This window comes from Mycteria americana, chromosome 22, assembly GCF_035582795.1.
Source record: "Mycteria americana isolate JAX WOST 10 ecotype Jacksonville Zoo and Gardens chromosome 22, USCA_MyAme_1.0, whole genome shotgun sequence".
Lineage (NCBI taxonomy): Eukaryota > Metazoa > Chordata > Aves > Ciconiiformes > Ciconiidae > Mycteria > Mycteria americana.
In genome coordinates this window covers 3,440,347-3,460,839 of record NC_134386.1, presented here as the reverse complement: position 1 = coordinate 3,460,839, position 20,493 = coordinate 3,440,347, and the positions used below count along the sequence as shown (strand labels likewise).

The following is a 20,493-nucleotide window of genomic DNA, read 5'->3' as shown; positions in this document are numbered from 1 at the left end:
GGTCTCGGAGACCCCCAAAGGATGGGGCTGGCAGGAGGTGGCTGCAGGTGACAACCCCCCTGTCCCAACGTCCCCGGGGAGCGGGACGGTCCCGGGCGGGTGCCACCACCCCGGGCAGGACCCAGCGTCCCGGGCATCCCCCATCCCGCACCCCGCACCCGCAGGAGCCGGCCCAGGCCTACGCTTGGCATCTCCCATTCCGCTTCCTAGGATCCTAATGACTTTTCCAGGCAGCTTTTTTATTTTTTTTTTAAATTCTTATTATTTATTATTTTTTTTTTAAAGTGGGATTTCTTCCCTTTCCCCTCCCAGCCCCCAACCCCTGCACCAAACCCTCCTGCATTCCTGGGGCGGGCGGCCGGGGGCTGATGAGGTGGCATCGTCCCGTTCCCCCCCCCCCCCCCCCCTTTTTTTCCTCCCTCTCCATGCATATAAAAAAAAAAAAAAAAAAAAAAAACCGATGACATTCTTTTCTTTTCTGTCATGCTGCAAAAATTAAAGACACATCTTCAGGCTGGAGCCCGGCCAGGGGTTTTCGAGTCGCCGAGGCATGATTGGAGGAGTCTTCGCCTGCAACGTGTCTCGGATGCATAGATACAGGGCTTGAAAGCCGGCCAGCTGCTCCCTGCGCGCGCACGCGTGTCCCCGTGTGCATGCGTGTGTGTGTGTGTGCAGCCCGCACAGATAACTCCTCCTGGGGTGGTTTTTTCTTTGCATTTAATTGCAGGCTGGAAAAAAAGACCTGGAGAGGTCACTGGTGCGAGGGTGGGTTTTTTTTTTTTGCTCTTTCGACGTGTCTCTTCCCCCCCCACCGCCCCGCCGGCCCCGTTATTTCATTGTTAGAATGCATTGATTTTTTTTTTTTTTTTCCCCCTGGAAAAAAAAAAATAAGTAATTTGGTGGGAGCTCCCGCTCGGATGTGTTTCCCTCTGCAACAAGCCCCAGTGCTCCCAGTGCTCCCAGTGTGCCGATGTGCCTGCAAGCCCTTAGCATGGTGGGGGGCAAGCAGAGGCGTGAGGGCTGGACCCAGCTCTTTGTCCCCCCCTCCAAGCAAGACCTCAGCCCCATTTCCCACCCCTTTCCCTAAAAATCACCCCTTAAAAGAGGGGGTGACCCCCCCCGGGTGCCACATTGCCCTTGCAGGGCTCCTTCCCCGCTCCGTCCCTGAGCTCCAGGCGGCCGCCCCGGCCCTGGTAAATACGTATATTTTTTTGGCGTGTAATTACACCCTCCCCAAATTGCACGGTAGATTGTGGATTATTGTCAACGAGCTTTTGCTTTTTCCAACCAACGTGGCTCCTTCAAATGTGGAAACGGCCATGGAGGCGTGCCAGGGGGGGAGAGAGGGGAGCAGGACGGCGAGGAGGGAGAGGATTGAGGAAAAGAAAGGAAAAAGATGGAAAGAAGGAAACAAAAAAATAAAGCGAGTGGTTCTTGGTGGTGTTTTGGGGGCGGCTGCGGGTCGGGGTCCCGGGTGGGGATCCTCGCCCAAGGGATGCTCTGGGTGCCCGGTGCTCGTCGCCCTCGGCCTTTGCGCCGTGCTGGGGGGTTTGGTGCTACTGCACGAGGGTCCTCGTGGGGGTGGGCGAGGGGTGGGTGGGGGGTGGTGGGGAGCCCTGGGTGCAGGGATGGGTGGGGGGGTGGGGGGCGGCAGGCGGGAGCGGGCGTTTGCAGCGCCCCGACCCCCCAGCGCGGCACCTGGCGTCGCGTGGCACTGGGGTCCCCGAAGTGCCACGTGCCACATCGCCTGTCCCCACCCCGCCCGGCCACATCCAGCCCCCAAACACCTCAGGATGTGCAACCCTCCCCAAAACCCCCACCCCCCAAAAAAAAACCCCCTCAAAACCCCCCAAACCCCCATCCCACCCACCCCAGCATCCCCTTCCCATCCACCCCACAACCACCGCTCCCAGCCCCGCTTCAGGACGACACGCGTGTGCGTGTCTGTGTATGCGTGTGCATGAACGGACAGACGGGGGGGGGTACGAGGGGTGCCCCCCGACTCGCTGGGTGCCGCTGATTGGCCAAGGGGCCGTCCAAAATTCCCCGGTCGCGATGGGTCCCACCTCTCCCCGTCGCCGCATCGTATATAAGGGGAGGCGAAGGAGTGGGCAAGGGCAGTAGGAAGTTTCTGCTGGGGTCTGGATTTGGAGCTCCAGAGTCGGATCGGCCCCGTATGACCCCAACCTAAGAACAAAAGAGACCCCAAAGAGTCTACATGTCTAATATTTAGACATGTTCAGCTTTGTGGATTCTCGGTTACTGCTGTTGATAGCAGCGACTGTACTACTCACCCGCGGGCAAGGAGAAGAAGACAGTAAGTAGTCGGCGTCGGTGACGGTCCTCACCGCCGGTGGGATGCGGGGTGGTGGGTGGGGATGGGGTCGGGCGGCAGCTTTGACGCTTGGTCTTGCTGCCGTGGGGTTGGGGAAGGATAAAGGGGTGGTTGGCATCCGGAGCGAAAACAAAGTTGGGGGAAACGAGAGTTAAAAAAAAAAAAAAAAAAAAAAAAGGAGGAAAAAGTGGGTTGGGGGGATTTGGGGTTGGGGGGTGAAGGGGTTTTAGGGGGTCTGTGCCGGAACGGAGAAGCGGGGTGCCCTGCCAAGAGCGGAGAGGGAGGGAAGGGTGGAGAGGAGCCGGCGGGGAAGGAGGGAGCCGGGGAAGAAGGGGAGGAGGAGGCAGGGAAGGGAAAGGGGGGAAAGAGCGCGGGAGAGAACGGCGAGGGGGGAGAGGAGGGGAGAGGGGGGGCCCGGCCCCGGGATCTGCAAAAGCCATCAGGAAAGAATTAGAAAAGTCTCGGATGATTCATAAGGAAAACGTTTCGGCAGCCCGTAAAGTCGGGGCTGGCCAGACGGCCCTGCTCAGCCGCCCCGCCATGGGGATGCCGTCCCAGGGCCTCGCCGTGGGGCTGCACCGGGGACGGGGGCTCGGGGGGCCGGGGGCATGGCCGGGGTCACAGCCCCTCCACCGCCGGGTCCCCCCCTGCGCCCCGCTGGGCTGCCTGCGCCTGCCACCTGCAGGCGTGGGGACACGGGGGGACCCTGGGACGGAGCCAGGCCTGGGGTGCCCTTTGCATTTTGCCCCATTTTGTCATTTGGGAGGGGATTTTTTTGGTGCCTTTTTTTTTTTTTTTTTTTTTTTGCATTTTGCATTTTGCATTTTGCATTTTGCATTCGACAACGTGCATTCTGCATTTTGCGTTTTTCTGCATTTTGCGTTTTACATTCTGCATTTTGCGTTTTACATTCTGCATTTCGCTTTTTGCAATAGGCTTTTTTGCCTTTTGCCTTTTTTTTTTTGCCCTTTCCGAGCGGGGGACCGCGGGCCGGGACAGCCCCGCGCCCCCTCCCAGGGACCCTTCCTTGCCGTGGGGCCAGCCCCGGGCCCTGGCGCGTCGCCCTGCCCTCCCCACGTCAGCCCCCGCCTGCCTCCAGTCTCTGGACTCTCATTCCCCAACCCATCTGGCCTGATCCAGCTCTATCCCGCAGCCTCCTGGATCTAATTTCAGCCTAGACGTTGGGGCCAACCCACCCGGCTGCTCCTCGATCGCACCCGTCCCGTCCCGTCCCGTCCCGTCCCGTCCCCTTCCCCGTCCCCCCGTGCCAGCCCCATCCCTGGCATTGCCGAGCCCCCCGCCAGCCCCCTGCTTGCCGCGGGGGTATTTGCCTTGGCCCCATCCGCCACGGGACGTAGCAACTGGCTGGAGGTTTTTGTTTAAATTCCAGCGTATGTGGGAAGAGTTTATTGTGGTGCTTTTTCCTCTGTCACCGCGATGGGCTGATGAGAAACAGATGAAGGCAGAAACGCTGCAGGAGAAGGGGAGGGGGGGGGGGGGGGATGAAGGGGAGGGAGAGCAAGAGAAAGGCGTGAGGGGGGGCCGCCGCCGTGCCCCCCTCCCTGACGCTTCCCCCTGCCCTGCCCCTCTCTCCCAGTTCAAACTGGAAGCTGCATACAGGATGGACTAACGTACAACGACAAGGATGTGTGGAAACCCGAACCCTGCCAGATCTGCGTCTGCGACAGCGGCAACATCCTCTGCGACGAGGTGATCTGCGAGGACACCTCCGACTGCCCCAATGCCGAGATCCCCTTCGGAGAGTGCTGCCCCATCTGTCCCGACACCGACGGTACCGTGTCGTCCCCTCCCCGTCCCCGTCCCCGTCCCGGCGCAGGCTGCTGGTCCCCGGGGAGCAGCGGGGCTGGACACCCCCCTCCCCAGCATCCTTCCCTCGGGTGTCGGGGCTGTGGGGTGGGTGCGGGGTTGGGTGGGGTGGTGGGTCACAGTGGGCTCCTCTAAATGCCCGTCCTTTCTCCCGCAGCCTCCCCTGTCTACCCAGAAAGCGCTGGAGTAGAGGTAAAGGCTCCCTTGCCCCCCCCAAACCCTGCGACATCCCCCACCTATTTTTGGAGAACTCCTTTTCTAACCACCCATCTCGTCTCTCCCTGACAGGGTCCTAAGGGAGACACCGGCCCCAAAGGAGACAGGGTGGGTATCGCCCCCGCAGAGCCCCCCTGCTCTGCCGGGACCCCCGTCCCGCTGGGGCTCACCCTCCTCTTCTCTCCCCCCAGGGACTCCCCGGCCCCCCTGGCAGAGATGGCATCCCTGGACAGCCTGGCCTCCCGGGACCCCCAGGCCCTCCAGGTCCTCCAGGCCTCGGCGGAGTGAGTATGGGGGGGGGTCCCCGGTGGTGCAGACCCCCACGGGGGTGCCCGCGCCCCGCTTACTCCCTGCTCTCCCTCCTGCCCGCAGAACTTCGCTCCTCAAATGTCTTACGGCTACGACGAGAAAGCCGGCGGCATGGCCGTGCCCGGTCCCATGGTGAGCACCGGGGTGGCACGGGTCCCCACGGGGGGGGGACACGGGGGGACGGGGGGAGGTGTGAAGCCGGGCGAGGTGCTGGGAGCGCTGCCCGTGCCGGCTGTTCTGAGGATGCTGCCGAGCGGTGGGAGGGATGGGGAGGGGTGTCGGTCCTGGAGGTGATGGGGACAGGGATGGGGACAGGGATGGGGTGGCAATGGGGAGAGGGTTGGGGTGACAGTGGGGACAGGGAATGGGTGGGGATGGGGACAGGGATGGGGACAGGGATGGGGTGGCAAAGGGGACAGGGTTGGGGTGACAATGGGGACAGGGAATAGGTGGGGATGGGGACAGGGATGGGGACAGGGATGGGGTGGCAAAGGGGACAGGGTTGGGGTGACAGTGGGGACAGGGAATAGGTGGGGATGGGGACAGGGATGGGGTGGCAATGGGGACAGGGAATGGGTGGGGATGGGGACAGGGATGGGGTGGCAATGGGGACAGGGAATGGGTGGGGATGGGGACAGGGATGGGGACAGGGATGGGGTGGCAAAGGGGACAGGGTTGGGGTGGCAATGGGGACAGGGAATAGGTGGGGATGGGGACAGGGATGGGGTGGCAATGGGGACAGGGTTGGGGTGACAATGGGGACAGGGAATGGGTGGGGATGGGGACAGGGATGGGGTGGCAATGGTGTAGCAGTGTGGACAGGGATAGGGTGGCAATGGGGACAGGGAATGGGGACAGGATGGGGTGGGGATGGGGTGGCAATGGTGTAGCAGTGTGGACAGAGATGGGGTGGCAATGGGGACAGGGAATGGGTGGGGATGGGGACAGGGATGGGGTGGCAATGGTGTAGCAGTGTGGACAGGGATGGGGTGGCAATGGGGACAGGGAATGAGTGGTGATGGGGACAAGGACGGGGTGGCGATGGAGAGAGCAATGGGATGGTGGTGGGGTGTGATGGGCTGTCAATGGGGACAGCAAACGGGGACAGGGAATGGTTGGTGATGGGGACAGGGATGGGGACAGGGCGACATGGCAGCCACTCGTCACCACTTTCCGTTCTCCTTCCCAGGGTCCCGCTGGTCCCCGCGGTCTCCCCGGCCCTCCTGGCGCTCCTGTGAGTATCTCCTCCCCCCTCTCGTTCTGGGGACAACCAGCCCCAAGGGTCCCTTCGGGTGGGACAGGATGGGACAAGCTCAGGACAGGGCGTCCCACCCTTCCTGGTGGGTACGGGAACACGTGGGGACGTGCACCCCCACAACGCTGTATGGGGGGGGGGAACCGCCATTGCCACCGGGGTCTTCAGGCCCAATCTTCTCATTTTCTAACCCATTTTTCCCCTTTTTTTTTCTTTTTTCCCCACCAACCTGCAGGGTCCTCAAGGTTTCCAAGGTCCCCCTGGTGAACCCGGAGAGCCTGGTGCTTCTGTGAGTCCTGCCACCTCCTCCTCCGGCCTGATGTCCCGCAGGGACGGGGACAAGGCTGCCTGTTCCCAGCCCCGGCCACAGCCGTGCTGGCCCCGCTCTGGGGCATCGCGGCCGGGATCCGTGGGAATGGGGCTGCCAGAGCCTGGGTGGCAGGGTGACAGGGTGACAGGGCATAGCTGTCACCCACAGCATCCTCATCCCTGCCCTGCATCTCTCCTAGGGTCCCATGGGTCCCCGTGGTCCCGCCGGCCCCCCTGGCAAGAACGGAGATGACGTAAGTGGCCTCTGGATGGGGTCTCCCCCCCCCATCCCCGCCCCATTTGGGGCCTGGTGGCCCTGCCAGCCCCCCAGGTGAGCAGGAGCTGCCTGGCTTGGGGACGTGCCACCAACCCAGTGTCCTCCTTAGGGTGAAGCTGGCAAGCCCGGCCGTCCCGGAGAGCGCGGTCCCCCTGGCCCCCAGGTGAGATGCTCCCCACCGGGATGCCCTCACAGGAGGGGACACCCCCACCGTGTCCTGCCTGGTGGCAAAGCAAGGATGTGACACCAGCTGCCTGCCCCCCCCCCCCCCCCCCAGGGATGGGGTAAGGGGGTGCAGGGACAGCCCCCCCCGAGCCTCTCCATCACCACCTCCCCTTTTCTCCTAGGGTGCACGTGGTCTCCCAGGAACCGCCGGTCTGCCGGGCATGAAGGGTCACAGAGTGAGTCCCTTCCCCCCTGCTCGCAAGATTTAGGGGAAGGGGGAGCCCCACCTCACCGGGGGGTTCCCTCCTGACCCCCCCCCCCCCCCCCTTCTCTCTCCTGCTCCCCAGGGCTTCAGTGGTCTGGATGGTGCCAAGGGTGAGCCTGGTCCTGCTGGCCCCAAGGTGAGGAGCCGTGGCAGCGTCGCCGCTGCCCTCCTGGTAAGGTCATTGCCGTCCCCTCCCTCCGGAGCAGGTCTCTCAAGGTTGTCCTTTCTCCTAGGGCGAGCCTGGCAGCCCCGGGGAGAACGGTGCTCCTGGGCAGATGGTGAGTGCCGGGGTCCCGGGGACCGCGGGGGGATCCAGCCTCGGCCAGCGAAAGGGCCTGGGGATGGGGGGCAAGACGTGACGGGAGAACAGCTCGTCCTTGGGGGATGCTTCCCCAGGGATGCCCCAGGGAACGGGGCGAGGAGGGGGTTTAACCCCCTGGAAATGTCGCTGCGGGCAGGAGCAGGGGGGGAGAGGGGGGCACGGGGATGGGAGGAGGCCCCAAAAGGGGAAAGTGGCTCTCTCGGTGACGAAAACGTGTCCTCTCCCCTCCCCAGGGTCCTCGTGGTCTTCCCGGTGAGAGAGGCCGTCCCGGTCCATCTGGCCCCGCTGTGAGTATCTGGTTTGGGCAGGGCTGAGCATCCCCTGCCCGGGGCGTGGGGGGGCTGGGGGCCACCTCTCCTGCCCGTGAGCATCACTAACGGGTCCCTCCTCTCCCGCAGGGTGCTCGCGGTAACGACGGTGCTCCCGGTGCTGCCGGTCCTCCTGTAAGTAACTCCCAAACCCGCTCCCCAACCAGCACCTGGCATCAGCTCCAGAGGCTTCTCCGGAGGGAGATCCCCTCCCGGCTCCACCGTGGCCAGGACATCCTGGCTGGGGGCCAGAGCTCTGCTGCCTGGAAAACTCCTCGGCACCAGACGTGCGAGGTGGGTTCCCTCCTCTGACAAGTGTCCTCTCTCCCTTCTAGGGTCCAACCGGCCCCGCTGGTCCCCCCGGCTTCCCCGGTGCTGCTGGTGCGAAGGTAGGACCTGCCTGACCGTCTGCTCCCAGGTGGCATCTCCTGGGCTGGGAGAAGCTGGTGGAAACTGGGAGCTGGTGGGGGGAGAAGGACTGAGCATCGAATGGGTTCCCCACGTGGCCCAAAAATGAGAAAACACACGAAGTGCCACAGGCTGGCTGCTGCCTGGGACAGCGGGGCAGACGGAGACGTCCCCAGCCAAGTCCCATGGGCTGGGTCCTCCCAAGTCCTCCTGGCTTTGCCTCCGTGGGAAAGGAGCTGCAGACAGGGGGGGAAACCGGCCGTGTCAGGGGTTTCAGGGCAGCCCTCGCACTCACGGCTCTTCCTCCCTCCTCTTCTTCCCCAGGGTGAAACCGGTCCCCAGGGTGCTCGTGGCAGCGAAGGTCCCCAAGGTGCCCGCGGAGAGCCCGGTCCCCCCGGCCCTGCTGGCGCTGCTGGTCCTGCTGTAAGTAGCATCTGACGGCTCCTTGCCCTTCGGCCTCACGTCCTGCCGGCCCCGGCGTAACCCTCCTCCTCCTCTTTCTCTCCACAGGGCAACCCCGGTGCTGATGGTCAACCTGGTGCCAAGGGCGCAACCGTGAGTGTCCCTGGCCCCCTGCCTGGCTCTGGGGTGAGGGTCTGTGCTGCTCCCTCACTGCCTCCTCTGCCTCTTCTAGGGTGCTCCCGGCATTGCTGGCGCTCCCGGCTTCCCCGGCGCCCGCGGTCCCTCCGGACCCCAGGGTCCCAGCGGTGCCCCTGGTCCCAAGGGTAACAGCGTGAGTATCCCCGGACTCTTCCACCCGCCTCCTCCTGGGGTCGGATCCCTTCTTCTCCTCCACCAAGCTGCCGTCCCACCTGGAGATGTCTCCTCTGGCATCCCCTGCGCCTTCCGGCCCTGCGGGTGCAGGATGGTGCTGGGGGCTGGTAGATGCTAAGCATCCCCCCTCCTGCTGCGGGGTGCAGCTCAGTGCTCCCTTTGCTCATCAGTCTGGTGTTAATCGGCTTTTCCCTCTTCTCTCCTTCCACCTCCAGGGTGAACCCGGTGCTCCAGGCAGCAAGGGAGACACTGGTGCCAAAGGCGAACCCGTAAGTGACCCCCCCACGTCTCCCGGGGGGCTCGGCCCCTCTTGGCTCCCATGCACCCCGCGGGTGCTCATCCCTTCACCTCCTTCCTCAGGGTCCTGCTGGTGTCCAAGGTCCCCCCGGCCCAGCCGGCGAGGAAGGCAAGAGAGGAGCTCGTGGTGAGCCCGGCCCCGCTGGGCTTCCTGGCCCTGCTGGCGAACGTGTGAGTAGGAGCAGCCCCTGTCCCATCCCCGCCACGTCCCCGTCCCCATCCCCGTCCTCCTCCCATCTCCCGACATCCAGCGGCGGAGCCTCGTGGGTGCTCGGGGACGGGTACCCGCCGCGGTGACACCCCCAGCTCCTTCCAGTGCCACACCGAGGTCTCCAGCGGAGCATCTCAGCAGGGCCACCAGCCTGCTCCCGCTGGTGGCCGGGTCCCACGTTGGCACATCCCTCCCCTGCACCCCCGGCCCCGCCGAGGTCACCCCTGTCCCCACACTGACCCCTCTCTCCTGTCCCTCGCAGGGTGCTCCCGGCAGCCGCGGTTTCCCTGGCGCTGATGGCATCGCCGGTCCCAAGGTGGGTGCCCACATCTCCCTCCTGCCTGTCCGGGCAAGAAAGCCGTGTCCTCGACGGGGGACGGTGGGGACACCGGCCATTCGTCACCTGTCCCCACATGGTGGCGAAGCTGGTTCTGTGCCACCGCCGCCTCTGGTGACAGGGCTTTTGTCCCCGTCCCCGGGTGATGTCCTGCAGCTGGGGTAACCCCTGTCCCCTCTCCCACCCCTCCCCAGGGTCCCCCCGGCGAGCGTGGCTCCCCCGGCCCCGTTGGCCCCAAAGGATCTCCTGGTGAAGCTGGACGCCCCGGGGAACCCGGCCTCCCCGGTGCCAAGGTGAGCGCGGCGGGGTGGTGGGCGCGGCGGCAGGGGGGCTGGAAGGAACAGTGAGCCACATCGGCACGGCCACCGCGCTGGTGGCCCTGCTCCGGGGACGGCCGCCGGCTCCTGCGCTCTCAGTGCTGGCGGAGAAGCCGCTTTCCAGGAGGCTGATGTTCGCCGGAGCATCTCCTGGAGCCCTGAGCTCCTGACCCACCTCGTGCTCCCTTGCAGGGTCTGACTGGAAGCCCCGGGAGCCCCGGTCCCGACGGCAAGACTGGCCCCCCCGTAAGTTGTACCCCCCGATGCCCTGCTCCTCCCTTGGCTTGCCATGGGCTCTGCTAACGGGGTGCTCGCTCTCCCCCCCCCCCCCCTCTCGATAATAGGGTCCCGCTGGTCAAGACGGCCGCCCCGGCCCCCCCGGCCCCCCCGGAGCCAGAGGTCAAGCCGGCGTGATGGGTTTCCCCGGTCCCAAAGGTGCTGCGGTGAGTGTCAACGGGTGCTGCCTCCCCCGGGGGGGCTGCTGGGGGTGACGCTGGCTGGCGGACGCAGCCGTCCTGGTCCACGAGGGATTCCTGCCCGCTGGCCGCTGCCACCACCCAGGACGCTGGCTGCGGGTGGGCACGTGCGGAGCAGGCACCCAAGGAGGGGTGGCTCAGGGGACATGTGTGTGTCCCCCCCCCCAGGGAGGGCTGTGCCGGTGCAGCCTCCAGCCTGCCCGAGCCTGCAGGCTCGTGCCTGTCGGTGTCGTGGTCCCGTCACGGGTCTCATCCTGCTCTCTTGCTTTCAGGGTGAGCCCGGCAAACCCGGCGAGAGAGGTGCTCCTGGTCCCCCCGGTGCTGTCGTAAGTGTTCACCGGAGCCCGGCCAGCCTGGCGGGGGCTTGGCAGGGAGCTTCACCCTGCCGTGGGGCTGGGGCTGGGGCTGGGGCTGGGACGGCCGAGCTGGGGCCGGGGAAGGCTCCAAGGACGGGGACGGCAGTGGGTTGAGGTGGCTGGGACTCCAGCCCGGTGGCTGCCAGTGGCTTTGGAGCGGGGACAGCAGGGAGGTGACGTGGCCGCGGGCAGCTTGCCGTGGGCTTCTCCCGTCCTTCGAAGGATGCTACGGTCGCATCCAGCCCCGCACCCCGTTCGGGGTGGGTGCACAGAGTCCTGCAGGGGCATCGCTGGGCTGCGGGCTGGGGCCGTGCTCTGAGCACCCTCTTCTCCCTCTTCCACAGGGTGCTGCTGGCAAAGATGGCGAAGCCGGTGCCCAAGGTCCTCCCGGCCCTACCGTGAGTATCAGTGAGCCCTCGGCCACCCACGGGCTCACTCGGCCGCCGGAGAAGGGGCTTGGGAGCTGCCTGCCCCCCCCTCATGCTTCTCCCCTCTCCCCCAGGGTCCCGCTGGAGAAAGAGGTGAACAAGGTCCCGCTGGTGCTCCTGGCTTCCAGGTGAGGGACGTCCCCTTCCCTTGCGAGGGGACAAACCGCCCAGGGTGGGGCTGACGTTGCCCCTTTCCTCGTCCGCTTTGCTCACCCACCTCCGTGGTGTCTCATCGCTCCTCTTCTTCCTCCCCAGGGTCTGCCGGGCCCCGCTGGCCCCCCCGGTGAGGCTGGCAAGCCCGGTGAGCAGGTGAGTGTGGGCGAGCATGGCCGCGGCGTGGGACTGTCCCTGTCCCCTCCCCGTCGCCCCTCTCCCAGCTGGGGCTGGGGGCTGCTGATGGGGTGTCCCTGGGAGCAGCGGGGACCCCAGCCCTGCCCCATCCCCCTAGGACCGTGGGACCCCCTCCCTCCCCAGCCCTTCCCCATCCCGCCAGGACCCCCTCCCTCCCCACCCCTGAGGGCATCCCGGGGACCCCCCCGCCTGTCCCCAGGGCCACCCCCTCCCCTGCTGACTCTGCCCCCTCTGCCTCCGCGCAGGGTGTCCCCGGAGACGTCGGTGCCCCCGGTCCCGCCGGTGCCAGGGTAAGTTGAACCCCGCTCCCTCCCCAGCCGGCTCTTGGCACCCTCCCGGTGCCCACCGCCCCCCTGACGGCCTCGGCCCCTCTCCTGCCTCCCCTCTCCAGGGTGAGAGAGGTTTCCCCGGCGAACGCGGCGTCCAAGGCCCCCCCGGTCCCCAAGGTCCTCGCGGTGCTAACGGTGCTCCCGGTAACGATGGTGCTAAGGTAGGTGCAAGGTCTCGGCTGTGCTGCGCCGAGCTGGGGATGTCTGGGCGACGGGTGACCGTCCCTGGCAGGCGGCTCTTGGGGTGCAGATGTAAAGGGGGGGGGGGGGGGTGGCTTCACCCCCTTTTGCTGGAGTAGGTCCCATGGGATCGGCTCCCGCGCGGTGGCTGAAGCCGGGGAGGACCTTGCTGTGCCGAGGAAGTGCCGGGTTCTTGCTAACTCCCGTTTTCTGTCTCTCTTGCCCAGGGCGATGCTGGTGCTCCCGGTGCCCCCGGAGGCCAAGGACCCCCCGGTCTGCAGGGTATGCCCGGAGAGCGTGGTGCTGCCGGCCTGCCAGGCGCCAAGGGTGACAGAGTACGTGTCCCCCAAAATTCTCATGTCCCCCCTCGGTCCTCTGCTCCTGGCTATGCCTGTTGCCCCCCCATCGTCCCCTCCGGGCTGGGTGCGCTCCCCTAAGCCAAGGCCGGCGGGCAGCAGCCCCCCGGGGAGGGGATGCTCAGTGCCACCTCTGTCCCCATCCGGGCGTGGCCCTTGGGGACAGTCTTGCTGCCAGCTGGGAGCTGAGCCCAGCTCTTCCCCCAGAGCCCGGGAGGAGGAGGATGGTCCCGGCCTCTCCCAGGGAGGATGAAGAAGCAGGGGTTGCCTCGGTGCTGCTGTGCAAAGGGGAGAGGAGAGAGGGGGTGACCCCTGGAGGGGACCTCCCCAGGTAACCCGCCATCATCTTCCTCTCCCAGGGTGACCCCGGTCCCAAAGGTGCTGACGGTGCTCCTGGCAAAGACGGTCTCCGAGGTCTGACTGGCCCCATCGGCCCCCCTGGCCCCGCTGGTGCTCCCGGTGACAAGGTAGGGCCGTCCCCCGGCACCGGGGACGGACGTGTCCTGGTACCCACCGCCACCTCCTCGCCACAGCCTTGACCTCCTCTTTTTTTGGTTTTCCTCCCCTTTTCCAGGGTGAAGCTGGTCCCCCCGGTCCTGCTGGTCCCAGCGGTGCCCGTGGTGCTCCCGTAAGTGTCCCTCCACCCTAGAGCTGACGGCCCTGCCGTGGGTGGCCATCCTCTGACGGCCGTTGGTGGCCGTTCCCTGCTCGGGGTGACACCATTTCACCGTCTCCCCTAGGGTGACCGTGGCGAGCCCGGCCCTCCCGGTCCTGCTGGATTTGCTGGCCCCCCTGTAAGTGCGACGGCCTCACTCCTCCCTGCCCCGGGGGCCTGATCCTCCCCTGCCGGGGCGATGCTGTGCCCCCCACCCCAGCTCACCCCGCTCTGCTCTCCCACAGGGTGCCGATGGCCAGCCTGGTGCTAAAGGTGAAACTGGTGATGCTGGAGCCAAGGGTGATGCCGGTCCCCCCGGCCCTGCCGGCCCCACCGGTGCTCCTGGCCCCGCCGTAAGTTGCGCCCCCCCACCCCACACCCGCTTGGGGTCCGGCCCCACGCTGCAGCTCACCCCTCTCCTCCTCCTCTTCCTCCTCCACAGGGTGCTGTTGGTGCTCCTGGTCCCAAAGGTGCTCGCGGTAGCGCTGGACCCCCTGTAAGTACCAGTCTCATGGGGGGGGGGGGGGGGTTTGGGGCCCCCAGGGGACCCCCCGGACACAAACACCCCACAAACATCCCTGCTGCATCTCGCTCCGTCCCCCTAAAACCGTGGGGTAGAGGGGAGCTGTGGCACTTCCAGCCCTGCACCCCCAAAACCGTCTTGGGGGACGGCATCAACCTTCATCCCATGGTGGGGATGGAGCAGAGGGGAAAAGGGGGGGGCGGTTGCCTTTATCCCCCCCAAATCGGCCCCAGCTCCCCCCCTGGATGGATGCTTTCCTCCTGGCCACTGGCCCCGGGACTCCCTGCGGTGGCCCCCAGCCAGGGGACGGTCCCCTGGACCAGCTCCATGGCGGGGGCAGGCGATGCCGGGATCTGGCCCCTGGTGACTCCAGCTTTTCTCCCTTCCAGGGTGCTACTGGTTTCCCTGGTGCTGCTGGAAGAGTTGGTCCCCCCGGCCCCTCTGTGAGTACCCCTGACCCCCGTGGGGCGAGAGGTGGGGGACCGGGAGGGGGTGGCGGGAGGATGCTGGACGGCGGCTGCTGGTGACGGGGGGGGGGGGGGGACACGGGATGGGAGGTGCCAGGCACCCGTCCAGGCAGCTCCACGTGGCCGCCCTGTCCCAGTTGGCACTGGGACACCCCTGGCCGCCCTTCAGCTGGCAGCCGGGGGGGGTCTCAGGCCGCCGCTTGACGGCATCGCCTTCCCCCCGCCCAGGGGAACATCGGCCTCCCCGGCCCCCCCGGCCCCAGCGGGAAGGAAGGCGGCAAAGGACCCCGCGGTGAAACCGGCCCCGCTGGCCGCCCTGGTGAGCCCGGCCCCGCTGGCCCCCCCGGCCCCCCCGGCGAGAAGGGCTCTCCCGGCGCTGACGGCCCCATCGTAAGTCACCCCCCCGGCCGGACCCCCTCCACGGAGCCGGGGATGCCAGGCAGCGTCCTTCCCCAGCCCGGCATCCCTTGGCCGTCCCCTCCATCGGGAGGGTGGCCCCCGCCGCTGCCACCACCCTGAGGTGCTGTTTGTCCCCGCAGGGCGCTCCTGGCACCCCCGGACCCCAAGGTATCGCCGGCCAGCGCGGTGTCGTCGGCCTCCCCGGACAGAGAGGCGAGAGAGGCTTCCCTGGGCTGCCCGGCCCCTCTGTGAGTAACCGGGGAGCGAGACCATGCTGGGACCCCCCCCGGGTCCGACTCACCCGTGCGGCCCCCGCGGCTGCGGCCCCGGAGCGGAGGATGCTCGCCGGCGTCTGACGTCCCCCCCGTCCTCTCTCCTCCGCAGGGTGAACCTGGCAAGCAAGGTCCCTCCGGTTCCCCCGGTGAGCGCGGTCCTCCCGGTCCCATGGGCCCCCCCGGCCTGGCTGGACCCCCCGGTGAAGCTGGACGTGAGGTGAGCAGCCGTGGGCGACCATCGGTGTCGGGGGGCACGGATTCCCGCACGCCGGCGTTGCGTTCGCTGCGCCGAGGACTTGCCGACTCACGGCACTCATAGATGCCGCCGTTGTCGGGGCCCGTGGTGGGCTGAGCGGGGACGGTGCCACCCAGGCCCTCGTTAGCCCCCGCCCGCCCTAACGAGGGGGTCTTTGCTCCTCCGTAGGGTGCTCCCGGTGCTGAAGGTGCCCCTGGTCGCGATGGTGCTGCTGGTCCCAAGGTGAGTGGGCTGGTGAGGGGGCTGCGGGAGGGGGCAATGGGGCTGTGCTGGCCCACACCCACCTCTCCTCTTCCTCTTCCTCCTCCTCTTCTTCTTCCTCCTCCTCCTCCTCCTCCTCCTCCTCCTCCTCACAGGGTGACCGTGGTGAGACCGGCCCCGCTGGCCCCCCTGGTGCTCCCGGTGCCCCCGGTGCCCCCGGCCCCATTGGTCCTGCTGGCAAGCACGGAGATCGCGGTGAGACGGTAAGTGATGCTCTGCCCAGCACCCCTCCTCGCACCCCTCCCCGGCCCGGGGGTCACCCCGGGCTCCACCCGGTTGCGGAGCAAGGACTCATCCTGCAGACCCGCGGCGGGTCAGGGTCCGGCCCCGGGCTCAGCTCTCGCTGCTGGAGGAAGCCGGGCGTCCCACCGCCCTGCTGGGGCTGACGCTGTCCTGAGCCAGGGCCAGCAGAAGGCGGAGGACGCTCTAACCTGTCCCCTCCTCTCCTCTCTCAGGGTCCCCAAGGTCCCGCTGGCCCCGCTGGTCCTGCTGGTGCTCGTGGTCCTGCTGTAAGTTGATGTTCTCCTCCACCTTCCTCGGTGCTTCTGCGTCCCCGTGGGCGCGGGGGCAGTGGCTGGCACGGACCCCGCTCAATACATCTTCATCCTCCTCCTCCAGGGTCCACAAGGTCCCCGTGGTGACAAAGGTGAAACCGGTGAACAGGGTGACAGAGGCATGAAGGGTCACAGAGGCTTCTCCGGTCTCCAGGGCCCACCTGGTCCTCCTGTAAGTCCCACAGGGTGACGGTGGCCCCGGGTGCTGCCCCACGTCCTGGAAGCAGAGCGAGATGCTGATGGGACCTCTTCTTGTTCCTTGCTTTGCACAGGGCTCTCCTGGTGAACAAGGTCCTTCTGGTGCTTCTGGTCCCGCCGGTCCAAGAGTAAGTCCCTGGCCGAGCCACGACCTCCAGCCAGGGCTGGAGCATCCCGGGGGGAGCGGGTCCCCCCAGCAGGGCTGTGTCCTGCTGTCACCGGCTTTCCCATGGGGACGCGGGTTGGGACTGGAGGGGACGACTCTGCCCGGGCGGGATGGCCGCGCTCACCCCCTCTCCTCTCCTTCAGGGTCCTCCTGGCTCCGCTGGTGCTGCCGGCAAAGACGGTCTCAACGGGCTGCCCGGCCCCATCGGCCCCCCCGGCCCCCGCGGTCGCACCGGCGACGTCGGCCCAGTTGTATGTATCGGCCCCTCTGCCGCTGCCTGCCCAGAGCCGCCTGCCTTCATCTCCTGCTCACCGTCCTCCTCCTCCCGCAGGGTCCCCCCGGCCCACCCGGCCCCCCCGGTCCTCCCGGCCCCCCCAGCGGCGGCTTCGACTTCAGCTTCCTGCCCCAGCCGCCCCAGGAGAAGGCTCACGACGGTGGGCGCTACTACCGAGCCGACGATGCCAACGTGATGCGCGACCGGGACCTGGAGGTCGACACCACCCTCAAGAGCCTGAGCCAACAGATCGAGAACATCCGCAGCCCCGAGGGCACCCGTAAAAACCCTGCCCGTACCTGCCGCGACCTGAAGATGTGCCACGGAGACTGGAAGAGCGGTCAGTGTCCCTGTGTCCCTCTGGGATGCTCTCACCTCCATCCCTCTGTCCTCTCTACCTGCTCCTCACCTCCATCCTCCATCCCTTCATCCTCCATTTCTCACAGCTGCTCCTCACCTCCTTCCTCCGTTCCTCATGGCTGTTGCTCAGCTCCATGCTCCACCCCCCAGATCCCTCCTGCCTGCTCCTCACCTCCCTCCTCCATCTCTCGTGGCTGCTCCTCACCTCCACCCACCATCCCTTCATCCTCCATCTCTCACAGCTACCCCTCACCTACCCCTCCATCCTCTGTCCCTCCCGCCTGCTCCTCACCTCCATCCTCCATCCCTCACGGCTGTTCCTCACCTCCATCCCTCACGGCTGCTCCTCACCTCCATCCCTCACGGCTGCTCCTCACCTCCATCCTCCATGGCTGTTCCTCACCTCCATCCCTCATGGCTGCTCCTCACCTCCATCCTCCATGGCTGTTCCTCACCTCCATCCCTCACGGCTGCTCCTCACCTCCATCCCTCATGGCTGCTCCTCACCTCCATCCCTCACGGCTGCTCCTCACCTCCATCCCTCACGGCTGTTCCTCACCTCCATCCTTCACGGCTGCTCCTCACCTCCGTCCTCCATCCATCGTGGCCACCCGCCTCCCTCCCCGCTCCCTGACCCCCCTCCCTCTGCCCCGCAGGCGAATACTGGATTGACCCCAACCAAGGCTGCAACCTGGACGCCATCAAGGTCTACTGTAACATGGAGACGGGCGAGACATGCGTCTACCCCACCCAGGCCACCATTGCCCAGAAGAACTGGTACCTCAGCAAGAACCCCAAGGAGAAGAAGCACATCTGGTTCGGCGAGACAATGAGCGATGGCTTCCAGGTGAGCAGGGGGATGATGAGGGGGGACAACTAGGATGGACAACCAGCTCTGCGGTGCCTAATGCCTCTTCTCCGGCAGTTCGAATATGGTGGTGAGGGCTCCAACCCAGCCGACGTCGCCATCCAGCTGACCTTCCTCCGCCTGATGTCCACCGAGGCCTCCCAGAACATCACCTACCACTGCAAGAACAGCGTCGCCTACATGGACCAGGACACCGGCAACCTGAAGAAGGCCCTTCTCCTCCAAGGCGCCAACGAGATCGAGATCAGGGCCGAAGGCAACAGTCGCTTCACCTACGGCGTCACCGAGGACGGCTGCACGGTGAGTGGTCCAGGGGACGGTCGCGGTGCTGGTGGTGGGGACGTTTTATGGGGATGGGGCTGATCCTGACCTCGCTCCCCGCAGAGTCACACCGGCGCTTGGGGCAAGACAGTCATCGAGTACAAGACGACGAAGACCTCTCGCCTGCCCATCATCGATTTGGCTCCCATGGACGTTGGCGCTCCAGACCAGGAATTCGGCATCGACATCGGCCCCGTCTGCTTCTTGTAAACCGGATGCCCCACGCGTAACAGGAGAGAGTAATAATAATAATAATAATAATAAAAAAAAAAAAAACAGCCAAAAAAAAAGGAGAAAATTTCACATGGACTTGAATTTGTGTCGGTTTCTATCCAGCGTCTCTAAAACTATTTGCGTTTCCGTAAAAGAAAAACCTAAAACCCCCCCCAAAAACAAAGCATTAAACCAAAAACAAAAAAAAATAAATGACTTTTCAAACAAAATCACCAGGAAGTGGGTTCGCTTGCTTGCCCTCCTCTCCTCCTCGGGGTCGGGCACTCCTCAGCCCCGAAGACGGCGCGGCTCAGCTCACCGAAAGCACCGCCGCGGCCGCGCCAAGCCCCCCGCGGTGCCGAGCCCCCCAGCCCGGAGCACCGGGACCGGTGAATCCCCCCCCTCCAGCCGACCTTTCCCCGCTGGCCTCTTCGCTTCTCGCATCTCATTAATATATTAATTTTTTGCTGCAAGGAAGATGTTTAACTCTTGGTTATAATCTGCTTTTTGTCGTTGTTTTCCCTCTTTCTCTCCCCCCCCCCCCCAACCTTGTTTTTTGGTTTATTTTCTTTTTCTTATTTTATTTTTATTCAGGCAGCAAAATCAATTCAATCCCAAGCACATCAGGGGAGCAGCCGCTGCCCCCGCCGCCGAGCAGACCTGACCCTTCGCTGCATACTCTCCTTTTCTGGAAGGCTACCTCACCGCTGTGCTTTGGGTTGTTTTTTGTTTTTTTTTTTAAAAAAAAAAAATTTGGGGGTTATTTTTGTTTCATTTTCAAGTAGTTTTTAGGTTCGTTTGGGGTTTTTCAGCCGTGCCGGGACTTTCCTGCCAGGTTCAGAGCAAAGGTGCTAATTTTTCTCTAATATTCCCCCCCCCCCGCCCCGATTTGTTGCTCTGTTGATCTTTTATTTTTATTTTCCTCCGTTCAAGGTCCCTCGGGAGTCGCTGAGGTTTCTTCCCCCCAGGATTTTTATCCCGGGGCTTTTTTTCATTCTCTTTTATTTTGGTCCCACAACACCCAAGCCTGGGACCGCCTGGTGCTACAGCCTCCAAAGACGCGACTCAGCTTGATTTATTTTAATTTCCCTCTATTTTGTGGTTGTTCCCCCCCCCTCCCCTTTCTTTGCTGCCCAGCTCAACTTGTGAATTTTCTAAAGGTGCTATTTACCCCCCCCCCCCGCATCCTGCAAGCAAATCCCGGAGCAAACGCAAGGCAGAACCAAAAAAATTCCATGCCTCGAAAGGGAAAAAGGACAACCCCGCTTTCCAGGTTAAGCAGGTGGATCTTCGGCTCCGGTCTCATCTTCCAGCGGCATTTTGTCCACCCATCCATCCCTCCATCCCTCCATCCATCCATCCATCCCTCCATCCCTCCATCCCTCCCTCCCTCCCTCCATCCCCGCATACCCCGGGCACGGAGGGGCACGAACCCACTCCCATTTGCCGGCCCATCTCCCGGCGGATGCTCCGGGCTCTCCCGGAGTCTGTACCTAGTTTGTATATGTATAATAATTTGAAATTGTTTTTTGTTTTGTTTTTGGTTTTTTTGTTTTTTTGGTTTTTTTTTCTTCTTAATTATTTTTTTTTTTTTGACTGCTGAAATAAAGCATGTGAAATGATCCAACAAACCTGGGGGTGCTCTTCACCGGCGACTCTCGCTCTCGGGGGTCAGGGTGGGGGTCCCGGGTGGGTGGGTGGGTTCGGTGGGGTTGGGTTGGGAGCCCCTCGTCTCCGGTCCTGCTCTCGTCCCGGCTTCTCCCGCTCTGCTCCCACCGTGCTTCTGCACGCCCAGTCCTCCCCGTCCTCCCACCCCAGCGCGGCCCCCGCCGGCCCCCCCAGCCCTCCTCCTCCTCGCTCAGCCCCCCGCTGCCCTGGTGGGGGGGGGGAGGAAGGAAGGGGGGACCCACCCCCCCCAGCAAGGAGGGTTGGGCTGGACTGGGGGGGGCAGAGCCGCTGCGCGCCCACGGTGAAGGGGACTTCGGTGTGTGTCCCCTCCCCAAATGGGGGTAAGAAATGGGGACATGGGGGGGGGAACAAGGGGAGGAAGGGGGGCCGGGGGACAGCCTAGGCCGGGCTGGGGGCACTCGGCCCAGGGTGCCCCCCCAAAAGGAAGAGTTGGGGAGCGGGCAGAGGGGGGGGAAGGCACAGACGTTGCAGCTGGGTGAGGGAGGGCGCAGAGAGATGCACCGAAATGGGGGCAGGGGGGGTGTGCTCGCCCTGGGCTGCAACCGGCGTGCCACCACGCGTGTGTGTGTGCCACCGTGCGTGTGTGTGTGCCACCGTGTGTGTGTG

General features: G+C 65.0%; 1 protein-coding gene across 2 annotated transcripts; it reads left to right on the top strand.

Annotated features, from left to right (window-relative positions):
• Nucleotides 1–2,110: 2,110 nt before the first annotated feature.
• On the top strand, nt 2,111–18,933 carry COL1A1 (collagen type I alpha 1 chain). 2 transcript variants are annotated; one of them, XM_075522800.1, is made up of 51 exons: nt 2,111–2,317; nt 3,933–4,127; nt 4,320–4,354; nt 4,451–4,486; nt 4,570–4,662; nt 4,751–4,819; nt 5,877–5,921; nt 6,178–6,231; nt 6,452–6,505; nt 6,638–6,691; nt 6,876–6,929; nt 7,041–7,094; nt 7,192–7,236; nt 7,514–7,567; nt 7,679–7,723; nt 7,924–7,977; nt 8,321–8,419; nt 8,507–8,551; nt 8,631–8,729; nt 8,986–9,039; nt 9,131–9,238; nt 9,541–9,594; nt 9,810–9,908; nt 10,125–10,178; nt 10,277–10,375; nt 10,681–10,734; nt 11,109–11,162; nt 11,267–11,320; nt 11,448–11,501; nt 11,789–11,833; nt 11,935–12,033; nt 12,280–12,387; nt 12,768–12,875; nt 12,983–13,036; nt 13,149–13,202; nt 13,309–13,416; nt 13,506–13,559; nt 13,976–14,029; nt 14,282–14,443; nt 14,593–14,700; nt 14,837–14,944; nt 15,152–15,205; nt 15,340–15,447; nt 15,700–15,753; nt 15,863–15,970; nt 16,071–16,124; nt 16,306–16,413; nt 16,494–16,776; nt 17,453–17,643; nt 17,722–17,964; nt 18,049–18,933. In XM_075522800.1, the coding sequence occupies exons 1-51, from the start codon at nt 2,236–2,238 to the stop codon at nt 18,193–18,195; spliced, it is 4,362 nt and encodes a 1,453-aa protein (XP_075378915.1). In that variant the 5' UTR covers nt 2,111–2,235; the 3' UTR covers nt 18,196–18,933. The 2 variants fall into 2 exon arrangements, with proteins under 2 accessions (XP_075378915.1, XP_075378917.1); XM_075522802.1 differs by lacking the exons at nt 11,448–11,501; nt 11,789–11,833; nt 11,935–12,033; nt 12,280–12,387; nt 12,768–12,875.
• The last annotated feature ends 1,560 nt before the right edge of the window (nt 18,934–20,493 follow it).

Excerpts from the sequence above, each read along its gene's own strand:
- COL1A1 (XM_075522800.1), top strand. The coding sequence starts at position 2,236 with ATGTTCAGCTTTGTGGATTCTCGGTTACTGCTGTTGATAGCAGCGACT. Across the intron at positions 11,321-11,447 it reads CTGGTGCTCCTGGCTTCCAG|GGTCTGCCGGGCCCCGCTGG; the intron begins GTGAGGGACGTC and ends CTTCCTCCCCAG. Across the intron at positions 14,444-14,592 it reads CCGGCGCTGACGGCCCCATC|GGCGCTCCTGGCACCCCCGG; the intron begins GTAAGTCACCCC and ends TTGTCCCCGCAG.